This window comes from Vitis riparia, chromosome 7 (genome assembly GCF_004353265.1).
Source record: "Vitis riparia cultivar Riparia Gloire de Montpellier isolate 1030 chromosome 7, EGFV_Vit.rip_1.0, whole genome shotgun sequence".
Taxonomy (NCBI): Eukaryota; Viridiplantae; Streptophyta; class Magnoliopsida; order Vitales; family Vitaceae; genus Vitis; species Vitis riparia.
Window position 1 is genome coordinate 25,905,438 of NC_048437.1, and position 12,366 is coordinate 25,917,803.

Below are 12,366 nucleotides of genomic sequence, written 5' to 3' on the forward strand. Positions count from 1 at the left end.
TAAGTTTAGGCAAGCCAACACCAACATATTTATGAATCCTATTTTGGCTCCTTCTCATGTGAAATTAGGGAAGGATTGACTGTTTCAGAAATTTCTTTATGTGGTTGAAAATGATTGGATTAATTAACTAAAATGGACTTTAATACTCTATTCAAATGGATAAAACACTAGAAAAGAAAAATAATAATAAAGAAACAAAAAAGAAAGAGAAAGTTGAAAGCAGCGTTTGAATGGTCAAAAAGAAGAGACTGTGGAAAAGGATTTGTTAAATTAATTTAAAAAAAAAGGACATAAATGTTTGGGCTCTTTCTGTTTTGTTGACTGCCAATTTGCCATCAATCTCAGACAGGAATGTCCTAACACCCTCCCTTCTCTCTCTCTCTCTAGAAATCCACAGGTTTAACAGATTTGATCAATACCCTTCAGCTGAAATCGCTTCATTTGCCTGTTTCTGAGTTCGGGTCATGCATTTTTCTCCGAACCACCGATCTCTTCCGCTTCAGAGAATCCTGACCCATTCGGTATATATATATTTTTTTTGGAATTTTTTTCCCTTCTTGTGTTTGAATTTGCTGTGTTTTGTTGATTTTTTTTTTCCCGGTGTTTGTGGGTTTGGATAAGGTGATTTTTCATTGTGATCTTTCAAGATCTTCTCTTTTATGGGTTTTCATTTTTTTTTAAAAAAAATTGAGGTTTTTTCTTTTTCTTTCCCTTTTTGTGGGGGGTTTGTGGTCTGATGTTCTGTTTGGTTGCTGAGGAAGTCTGGGAAAGGGAAGGGAAAAAAAAAACTGAAATTTTTAGTTGCACAGGAATTTATTTTTTTCTTTTTTTTTTTTTTTTTACTGAAAACTTGAGCTATGAAGAACTTTAACCAGGGGGTTTTTTTTTTTGAAATTTTTTGTTTACTGGTGTTTTCTCAGCTACCAACCGGGTGTTTTCGGGAATTTCTTATTTTTTGTTTGTCTAAAATAATTGCTCTCTTTCTCGTTCTATTTTTAGCTGTTTACTTTTGGTCTTATGGGGTTGAGTTTTTTTTTTAAACAAATTTGCTCAGCCCTCCATTTGGTTGCAGAGAAAATGGAAGAAAAGGAGAAAAAAAATGTTGAATTTTGTGTTTATGTCGTTTTATGTCTCTGTAAATGGAAATTCCTCGACCTCAAAGCTCAATAGTTGACAATAATAGTATGAAGGTTAAAGATTCAAGCTTTTAAAAGCTAGCATTATCATTTCTTATCTTTTTCCAATAACTATGTAAATTTGGATTTTGTACATGTCTATTATTGGCTTCTCCCGAGAATCATGGATTTAAAATGAAGCTGATTTGGTCAATTTAGGTTTTCAATTATTGAACTATTTATGCACTACTCCTTTGACAACTTCATGTTTGACAAGAACAATTTCAAAATTTTTTATTATTGATACTGGCCATTTCTGTTTTTGTCCAAGTTCATTAGATGATTTATCTAATCAGGTTGTACATCTAAGTAGAATCTTGTTCCATTTATGTTCTCTGGTTGTCCTCCGTTTGTGGGAACATAGAGTTTGGTGATTATGGGGTATATGCGGCTGGGCTTGTATTAGGTATAGTTTGTTTTTTTTATGAAGGAACTATAAGGTAGGTGTGTTTTCTGCAGGTAAGTTATAGACTTCTATAATCAATTTGAGAGTAATCGGGAAGGGGATCTGCTCAATTCTCTTTTCTTGAGCTAATGGCTTCAGTAAGCATAGCGCCTGCTTCTGGGTTGAGAGAACCCAATGGGAATACTGTTGGTGTTGATAGGTTGCCTGATGAGATGAATGACATGAAAATTAGGGATGACAAGGTGGATCATGTGGTTCCTTTGCTTCATTTTTTCTTCTTCTTCTCTTTTTGATTTATTGTTGGGCCATCTTAAATCTGTCTTGATATCTTGTAGGAAATGGAAGCTACTGTGGTGGATGGTAATGGGACAGAGACTGGTCATATAATTGTAACAACTATTGGAGGGAAAAATGGCCAGCCAAAGCAGGTAAATTTTTGTGATGTTATCCCTCTTTTTGGACAACTTGGTTATGTGATTGCATGATTTTTTATCATGACACAAATTTTCCCTTTTATAACTGTAGACCATCAGCTATATGGCAGAGCGTGTTGTTGGGCATGGATCTTTTGGAGTAGTGTTCCAGGTAAGAGTTTGGTGAGTGGGCATCTGAGTAATGGCCTGTGTGTTCAGGCTGAAACAAATTTTATGTCTTGATTTGGTCAAATAAGGATATATATGCTTCTTTTATGCAGGCAAAGTGCTTAGAGACTGGTGAAACAGTTGCAATTAAAAAAGTTCTTCAAGACAAGAGATACAAGAACAGAGAGTTACAGACTATGCGTCTTCTGGACCACCCTAACGTTGTGTCGCTGAAGCACTGTTTCTTTTCAACAACTGAAAAGGAAGAGCTCTATCTTAATTTAGTGCTTGAGTATGTCCCTGAGACTGTTCATCGGGTGATCAAACACTACAATAAGATGAACCAGAGGATGCCAATGATATATGTGAAACTTTACACTTACCAGGTTTGTATTATATATATATATATAGTCTGATTTTATTAACTTTGCTGTTTTTTATTTTTATTCCACAATCCTGTTGAATTTATAGCTTTATATGGCACTATTTGTATAACATTGTTATGTTTGCTATGGATTTGTTGTTCATGAAATTGTTATTATTGATTCACTTGTGGCTCTCATTTGTGTGTTTATTTACTGAATTTGATTTTTCTACAGATTTGTAGAGCGCTGGCTTACATTCATGGTGGTATTGGAGTATGCCACAGGGATATAAAACCTCAAAATTTATTGGTATGTTAACGAGTAAATGTATTACTTCATGTTCCACTAAACTGTTCATTTTACTCGTCATTCTTTAATTATTTTTACATTTATCTTGTCATTTCTTTCTCTAATTATAAGATTATAACACTTCACTTTTTGGAACAGGTTAACCCACATACCCACCAGCTGAAGCTATGTGATTTTGGAAGTGCAAAAGTTTTGGTTGGTTTTCTTGCATCCTGGAATGATTATGTAACTCTCTTTTATATGTTGGTGATATCTGATGATTTAATTAGTTATCTTTTAAAAATTTTGCAGGTAAAAGGGGAATTGAACATATCTTACATCTGTTCTAGGTACTATCGAGCACCTGAACTTATATTTGGTGCAACCGAATACACCACAGCCATTGATATCTGGTCAGCCGGCTGTGTTTTGGCTGAACTACTGCTTGGACAAGTAAGCAACACATTGTACATGGCTTATGCCTTACATTTTTTATTTCCTTTTTAATATGTATGCTAATAAGTACTTATCTTTTGATGTCAGCCTCTCTTTCCCGGGGAGAGTGGAGTGGATCAGCTTGTGGAAATCATTAAGGTGATCATACTGTCACATATCTCAGCCATTAGAGCTTCTATTTGAGTTGTATTGGATTCCACATTATTCTTAGAGAGATATCTAAAATTGGTTAGACTAAAATCTAGGCAAGTTGATGATCCCTAACCCAGAGGAAACTGCTCACTGCATTCTTAGTTGAGAATGATCATGATCGGTGTAGTGTTAATGTGGTAATTATCCAATTGGGTTGTCATCCTGGGAGAATCTCTTTGGGCATTCATTGGTGGTTCCACAAAAAGCATTTTGTTCATTTCTATTGGACCCATGCAATGTGGGGCTGAGTCTGCAGTTGCTCCTTTCCATCTTGTTTGTGATTTTAGTATCCATCCCTTATTAATGTGTTTTCTACAATATTTTCTTATTTGCATGCAGGTTTTGGGCACCCCAACAAGGGAGGAAATTAAGTGCATGAATCCCAATTACACAGAATTTAAATTCCCACAAATTAAAGCCCACCCATGGCACAAGGTACTGGATAGAAGCAGGATATTACTTCAATTCTGCTATGCTTCTTACAACCTCACGAATATTGATTTTCATTCTTATTGTACCTCCTATCAGATATTCCATAAGCGGATGCCCCCTGAGGCCGTCGATCTTGTCTCAAGACTGCTGCAGTACTCTCCGAACCTTCGTAGCACAGCTGTGAGTAGATTGAATTTCTAATGAGCTATGCAATCATTATTGTTCTAGTTTTGCTGTCTTTGCTTCCTTCTGGCAATGCCGTACTAAGCCATTTTTGCTTGTGTTATGGTCATCCTCTGGCATGCCCATTATTTTTTTCTCGAGTCAATAAATGTGTCTTCTGCAATGACAAGCAATAGAGGAGGCTTTTTTCCTTTAGATTCTTAGTTACGACATTTTCTTATAGATAACTTATATGCTGTGATTCCTGGAAGGCATGTGAAGACAGTTGGATCCAACCTCTTCTTTCAAACTTGAATTTTTGACTTGATGTTTATTTATTTTCTATGCAGCTGGAGGCTTTGATCCATCCCTTTTTTGATGAGCTACGTGAGCCAAACACCCGTCTGCCAAATGGACGTTTCCTTCCCCCATTGTTCAACTTCAAGCCTCATGGTACAAATTATTTTAAAATTATTCTTTTTGCTGTTTTTTATCCCAGTGAAATGGCTGACCAATGTTTGTTATTGCTGCTTCGACTGATCAGAACTAAAGGGCGTGCCTGTGGATATGTTGGTGAAGTTGATCCCAGAACATGCGAGAAAGCAATGTGCCTTCCTTGGGTTGTGATGCGGTTCTTTGTAATTGATGAGTGTTCACAGCAGAAAAGTGCAGTCTGCCATCAAGAAGTAGCTATTTTTTAATTTTCTCCTCTTCATTTGTTCTTTCTACCTTTTAGTTTCCCTGGTATTCATTTCTTGTTTCTAAAAGCAGATCAAGCAAGCTATGCTTTATATGTTCCCAAATTATAACAGTATATTGAATGCAAAGATTGTTTTCTTCTTTTCAAGTATAATTTGCTTCACCACTACCAAATGTCCTTCCACCCATTGCACTACTCAGGCTGAAGCTAATAACCAATTCTTCATTTTCTATCAAATCTAACCCCGTGTTGAAGGCAAAAGTGTGAAAAAATGTGAATGATACTCATTTGCCCTAGTTTATGAAGGGCAAAGGAGAGGCACAGTATGTGATTGCATGAATATATGGTGCTCCACCCCCCTTCATCCTCAGGTTGAAGTTATAGTGCCTTGTGTTGAAATGGGGTCATGTTATCATTTCCTGCTGAATTTTTCCGACCATCTTTGCTCCCTCAGCATCCACTTCATTGAAATAATGATAATAATAATAATAAATAAAGGAAGGTGGGTATTGAAAGAGAGAAGAGGGATGTGTTTGACAAACACCTTTTCAGAAACCAACCTGGGTAACACAGTTGATCTGAAAATTCATTCAATGAGCTGTTATGTAGAATGATAAAAACTGATTTACCAGTCAAGATAAAAAACTGGTATGGGTCTGATTTCTTGATCTGAATGAGCTGTTAGGTAGAATGATCAAACTTCTTCCTTCAATCAATATCATGGACCACACAATTCTGCATATTTAACTTCTACGCTTGCTCTCAAATCAAAGCCTTGAAAGGTTGCAACCCAGCTTTACACATTTGTATCAAAATGTGTCCATTTGTAGAACAAGGGTTTCAACCAAAATTGTCAATCGAAAAGAAATTTGAGTCCCATATGTGGCTGAGAAATGTGGGTTGACAATTGAAAAAGCAGCTCGCATGCAAGAGTGCCTTTTTTTTACCTAACCGAAAGCTTCTTTTTATCATGCGAGAACAAGAGAGTGATAAAGGCAACTACATCCAGCAATGTCACCAAAAAGCAATTGGAACTGGGGCTGTGCCAAACTTGTTTTCTTGGAGAGGGACCTGTGATAACTGCTAATGTATGAAAACTGGTACTTGGAAGAGACCTTGTAGGCTGGCTCATCTTCTGTGGAGACCTCATATGGGGAAAGAATGAAACTAAGTTTTCAGTTGTAGTTTTGTCTACTCACATATGTTGTTTTGATCTCATCAATCAGATCTTCCAAATGGGATTTATATAAGAACTTCAACTCCTTCCAATGAGAATGTTTTTACCAAAATTTGAGTTGTATATTTGCTTGAATTCATCTACCAGAACCCCACCAAGGGTGTTAAATTTCATGGATTACTGAAATAGCATTGTAGCAGAAAAGTAATGATTGTCTCAATTTATGGAAGTTGGAGCTCTCTCTCTCTCTCTCTCTCTCTCTCTCTCTCTCTCTCTCTCTCTCTCTCTCTCTCTCTATATATATATATATATATATATATATATATATATACCCTTTTGATCCCACCAAATGGAACCCATTTCAGACAAAAAGACTGTTGAAGTGGGCATTGCTAGAAAAAAAGGACCACATATAGTGGAAGAGATTGGGTTAGTGAGTGAAATAAGCCTTCTGAAAACAATAAAAGGCCTGAAGTGGGTTGGGCAATGTGAGTCATGTGACAGGTACAAGAAATCAAACCCTCTCTCCAGGCTAAGCCTGGCCATAGTTGAAAGTTTGAAAGCAACAGCAGGGTGGCTCTCTAAATTCTATCTAACAAAAATTTGTTTCAGATAGTGTGAAGGAAATTAAATGATAAATATTGGTTTAATTGCCAAGTATAACATCAATTAAGCTTGGTCTCAAATGCTACTTGCCATTTCTATCCAGAGTTCTACCAAGTTACAGTAGAAGGTACCATCTATGGTGTTTTGAGCCAACAAAAAATAAAAAAATAAAAAAGAAAAAAAAATCCACACAAATAAACTTCCTTCTAAAATAATTTCCAAATTAATATATCTCATAGGGGATTTTTATTTTTTTTATTTTTAATGACAAAACCTTGATTAGTAACTATGATTTTGACCATTTAAAAAAATTAAAATTGTAATATTACTAAATTATCAACTATAGTTTTGTGACGCGGATAAAATGCATTAGTTTAAAAATTATTTTGATATAAAGTATATTTCATGGAATTTTTTTTCTCCCTCTAGCAATAGTGTGTAATGGTCAATTTCACTATTATTTTCATGATTGAATTCATCTCTCGATTTGGTTCTTCAAAAATCACAAGAAAATATAAGAAAAAGAAAAAGAAAATTGAGTAAAAAAAAATATAAGGAAAGAAACAAATGAATAAAAATAAAAATAAAATCTAAATTAATAAATTATTTTTTACATATTTCCACAAATTCATTCAACTTATTTTTTTTGTTAATATAAAAATTAAATAATTTACAAATGTATCACTTTTTAATTAATTTGAATTATATTGATTTTTTTATTTATTATAAATCAAATATGCTTAGAAATTTTCCTTTTTTCCTTTTCCTTAGTACTTAATGTAACTAAAACATTGCCTAACAGATTTTGGTGATGTTCTCCTCATAAGGGCTTTGTCACAACCACTAAATGGTGAAGAGAAACAGTACTGACGTCTTTAAAATTTTAACAATAATGCAGATAGGGCAGACAAGTGCAATCACTCTTCTTAGTTGTGACTTTTTAGGAATGGCATATAGGTATAGTTCAAAATCCAATAGCCATATCCATTTTGTATTTGATTTCCTAAGACCATGGAGTTTTGCCATAAACGAAGATCTTCACAAGAATATATATACATGAGAACTGAAGAAGATTATTGATTTCAGTGTCGGCCAACTGCAATGCCAATTCTGAGAAACGGGGTCTGGTATCAAGCTGGGATTGAAGAAGGTTCCATTAAATAAGATTAGAATAATAGACTACAGTGGTGAATAGACCACAGAAAGTTAAAGTTATGGGAAGAACATGGGAAGCTTATCGCCCACTCATCTGATCACTTCCTTGTTATTCCGTTCACCTTTTTCCTGAACGGCCATATGCAGACTCCATTTGCTTAAAAAAGGCCTATGTCTCTCCATTGAATTGGTCGGTTCCCCGCCATTAAACCATTAAAAAAAAATTGTAAGGTGCAGATGACTCTGGAGGACCTTAATTCCCACTAGCAGTTATTATATATATATGAGCTCAGCCTTTTGGATTCTGCATGCACTCCTCCGCTAGGCCTCAGTTAAGCTTTGCAACTTGCTCTAGTGTCCAGTGTCCACCCTGGTTTTATATGCAAAGGAAGTCTCAAGCTTCTTTCAGCTTCCCAAAGGGGTCTTTTCATCTAGTTGGTGCCAGTGATAAAGCTAATAGAGCCGAAAACAATGGAGTATTCCCGGGTTTTGTCTCTTGTTTTCTGCATTTGTGTCTGCTGCTGCTTCTTTTCCACTGCCCAAGCTAGATCCCATAAGCATAGTAAACATAAGCATGCTCATGCAAGCCCAGTATCCCAAATTTCCTTGCCCCCTTGCCCTCCGCCTGAGCCTGCTAACCAAACTAATGGTGGCCATTCCTATAATTCTACTAATGTTTTCGATGTACGTTCTTTTGGTGCTGTTGGAAATGGCATAGCAGACGACACACAGGCATTCAAGGCAGCTTGGGACACAGCTTGCCAAGTTGAGGAGTCAGCTATTGTCTTTGTTCCCTATGGTTACTCCTTTATGATTCAATCTACAATTTTCACAGGTCCTTGTCAAAGCCGCTTGGTTTTTCAGGTAATGTGGTTAGTCCAGGCATGTTGGTATATTCTATATTCCTTCAAAAGGTGAAAAAGACTAATGGGTTTCCGTAGAACAGGTTGATGGTACACTTACGCCACCAGATGGACCCGACTCCTGGCCACAGAATAACAGCAAGCGCCAGTGGCTGGTCTTTTACAGAATCAATGAAATGTCACTGCAAGGAGGTGGTCTTATAGACGGGAGAGGAGAGAATTGGTGGAACCTTCCCTGCAAACCCCATAAGGTATTGCTCAACTTTCTAGCTAAATCTCTCTCCCCCATTGTCGTCTCGAATTTATGGGCTTTTGCTGATTTCCTAAATGGGTGACACAGGGAATAAATGGAACGACACTGCCAGGACCATGTGACAGTCCAATTGTAAGTCATATACATGGCTTGTATCCATTTCTTTTGTTAATTTGATGATAATTACTCAAAGCATTACCAAATAGTACTTCTGATGCAGGCCATAAGGTTCTTCATGAGCTCCAACTTGACTGTCCAAGGGCTTAGAATCAAGAACAGCCCTCAGTTTAACTTCAGGTTTGATAACTGCAGGGATGTTCATATCGAATCCATTTACATAACAGCTCCAGCTCTAAGCCCCAATACCGATGGGATTCACATAGAGAACACCAACAATGTCAAAATATATAATTCAGTAGTCTCCAATGGTTAAGCCCAAAACCCAAGGACCTCATATATGTATATATATATATAGCTATATATTCTCCTCGTTACCATCCTCACAATCCCCTTTTGTAGGTGACGACTGCGTTTCTATTGGATCAGGTTGCTATGATGTAGACATAAAGAACATCACATGTGGACCGAGTCATGGAATTAGGTGATCAATTGGTTGCAATATTAATTTCTAGTCCCTTCATATATATGTTCATAAACTCATCTTTTTCGATTTCTTTCATTCAGCATTGGAAGTCTAGGCAATCACAACTCTCGAGCCTGCGTTTCCAATATCACTGTTAGAGACTCCGTTCTGAAATATTCAGACAATGGGGTTAGGATCAAGACATGGCAAGGCGGATCAGGAGCTGTATCGGGAGTGACATTCAGTAATCTTCACATGAACAACGTTAGGAACCCAATCATCATCGATCAGTTCTACTGCCTCGCCAAACAGTGTATGAACCAGACCTCGGCAGTGCTTGTATCCAACATAATCTACAGCAACATCAAAGGAACCTACGACATTCGCAGTCCAGCAATGCATTTTGCTTGCAGTGACTCAGTCCCATGCACCAACTTGACACTCTCGGATGTGGAACTACTTCCTGCTCAAGGAGAATTGATGTTGGATCCATTTTGTTGGAATGCATATGGGGACTTGGAAACACTGACTATCCCTCCAGTCTCCTGCTTGATGGAGGGCACTCCTCGATCCGTCCTCGAAAACTATTTAGACCATTGCTGATTAGTTTACTACTAGGTTAACAGTTTGTAAACAGATTATCCATATATGTACATATTTTTAACTATGAGATAATTGAGAAGTGTTTTCCTTCCTCTTCATTCAGTATACTGATCATGAGTATTGGTCCACAATTCTGAGTGTTTTGTTTAGAGGACGAGGTTTAGGAATTATAATAATATGATCATAGACTTAGAGGTGGAGAAAGATTTGGGAGAGTGGATTAAATCTAAGAGGATTTTTTCATTTGTTGGCCAACAGGACTGAATACAAATTGGGTATTGAAGTGGAGGAGCATCTCTTTTCTCCTGCCCATGCGCAACGTCTACTATCATCACTTTTGAGTGCATACTTACGTGCTCTGAAAAAGGCCCTGGACGGCGCACAAGCTAGGATCCAAATGCCACCCACCATACATACCTTTTCTATACTCCACCCATCAATTCTCCCAGTGGAATTTGAACTTTTTCCAAGTCTGAAACTTGTTACTTTCATTGAAATTCTTTTTCAGATGGGGTATATTTTATGCAAATTCTCAAAAGAAATGAGTGATTTGGATCTCTGCATGAATTTTATAGTTTTTAGAATCAGGTATCCTACCCTTGCACCACACTACAAGTATGCTTTTCAGCTTTTTATCCTTTGCCCATGCCACTTGTTTTTGTTCTCCAGTAGCCTAAGAGTTGGAAAATCCATTCAAGCTAGTTCCATGTCTTCCTTTCACACTTGCTCCTTCAAGCACCTCTGAATCCAGATTCAGTGATTTTAATCTTCTTTCTTTAATTTTGTGTGAATTCAGATATTGATATATGATCATGGCATGCAGATAGTCAGAACCCATATGCCACCTGAGAGTGGTGAAAACCAAGCATCCTCATTAGATTATCTTAATTAAATGAAAACAAAAGAAAAAAGAAAAAAGAAAAAATCCATCTGTTATGATTATCCACAGTATCTGAGAAAGAAAATGAAGGAAAGAGATATGGGTTTGTTCCAAATTTCAAAAGCAAGGGCCTAAAAAGCTCTTACTGCCAGAAAAATGGCGTAAAGGGAAGAGCAGTGGATTCCTTTCCAATTTCAAAAGCAAAAGCCTAGAAAGCTCTTACAGCTAGAGAAATGGAGGAATGGAGCATCAATGTGGGTGTGTGGAAGGCTGCCTAAAGCTACCCAACAATATAGAAATTCAAGCCAAAAAGAACACCCCACATAAGACCCACTACATCCATATAATATCATAAAGAATCCTCCAAATCACAGGCTTAGTACAAAGTTTTTTTGTCTCGTCTCAAGGCATCGAGGCTGCTAAGAACTGGAAACGTATAGCAAAAAGGAAATACATTTATAAAAAGAAACTTGACCACTTAAAAAGATGAAGTTATATACATCTTCTTTACCTTTACTTTTTATAGGATAGATATTGTCTCATCTTAAATTCAAAAGGAATCTTTATAACTTTAAAATACATATACACGATAAAAAAAACCTATATTTATATTACGTTAAAAACTTTCTTTCCTATTTGATATGAGACATCACATTCATAACGTTTAAGTTTTAAATATATAAATAGATTATGAGTTAATAAACGATATGAAATTCAAAACTTTCAAAGCTGTGATCATTCTATAACCAAGAATGTAAATATATAAAACTATATATATATATATAAAAAAAAAACCAAATTTTGGAGTCGTTGGTTCTTTTAATCTATGGAGAGCATCGCTCGCAAAGAGAGAAAAACATTATAATATAGATGGGTGGGAGAATTTAACAAGGCACACTCACATTGTCTGGTGGAAAAATGCATTCATAGAACATAAAATCTCAAAAGAAAGAGTGTCTGAATCTTGGCTTGAAGGGGCCAGATTGACTCCATTGACTCCAATTCACATCCAGAGAATGGAGAAGTCGCTTATAGGAGTTCATTTTTTTACTTTTATTTTTATTATTATTTTAAAAAAGGTTCATAAAAATTAATTAAAAGGATTGAATTAAATAGTCTTAAGCCTTCATATGATGTCTAGGATATTTATTAATATTTTTTAAAAAAGTATTTGATTGAATAAATTACATAAATAATCTAATTAATAATATTATTCGATTAAAAGAGCATTTTTTTCTTGCTCAATTTATTAATAAACAGAAAGACTAAAAAATGCATATGAAATCAATCTTCCACATTTTTCTTTAACTTCAAGCTATTCTACCTAAAATCCCTACTTTACCCTTTTCCCTTTTTTCATTCTTCTCGTCTTCCCACCCTAGATCCAAAGGGTAATAAAAAGGTTATACCTATATTACATGAATAATTAAAAGCCCTTTTGGTGAAATTTTTTAAAACTGTTTTTTATTTTTTAACTTAAAAATAGTTT

General features: G+C 35.9%; 2 protein-coding genes across 3 annotated transcripts; both read left to right on the forward strand.

The window, feature by feature from the left end:
• Positions 1–316: 316 nt before the first annotated feature.
• Positions 317–4,907, forward strand: LOC117918934 (shaggy-related protein kinase alpha-like). Of its 2 annotated transcripts, XM_034835911.1 has the most exons (13): positions 318–521; positions 1,635–1,823; positions 1,917–2,009; positions 2,107–2,166; positions 2,276–2,548; positions 2,762–2,836; positions 2,975–3,031; positions 3,128–3,268; positions 3,359–3,409; positions 3,803–3,898; positions 3,992–4,075; positions 4,408–4,510; positions 4,602–4,907. In XM_034835911.1, exons 2-13 carry the CDS (start codon positions 1,710–1,712, stop codon positions 4,682–4,684), a joined length of 1,230 nt encoding a protein of 409 aa, XP_034691802.1. In that variant the 5' UTR covers positions 318–521; positions 1,635–1,709; the 3' UTR covers positions 4,685–4,907. The 2 variants fall into 2 exon arrangements, with proteins under 2 accessions (XP_034691803.1, XP_034691802.1); XM_034835912.1 differs by lacking the exon at positions 1,635–1,823 and having other exon boundaries at positions 317–521.
• Positions 4,908–8,004: 3,097 nt separating this feature from the next.
• LOC117918914 (polygalacturonase At1g48100) lies at positions 8,005–10,102 on the forward strand. Its single transcript, XM_034835887.1, has 6 exons — positions 8,005–8,559; positions 8,642–8,809; positions 8,899–8,943; positions 9,032–9,239; positions 9,331–9,412; positions 9,496–10,102. The coding sequence occupies exons 1-6, from the start codon at positions 8,167–8,169 to the stop codon at positions 9,995–9,997; spliced, it is 1,398 nt and encodes a 465-aa protein (XP_034691778.1). The 5' UTR covers positions 8,005–8,166; the 3' UTR covers positions 9,998–10,102.
• The last annotated feature ends 2,264 nt before the right edge of the window (positions 10,103–12,366 follow it).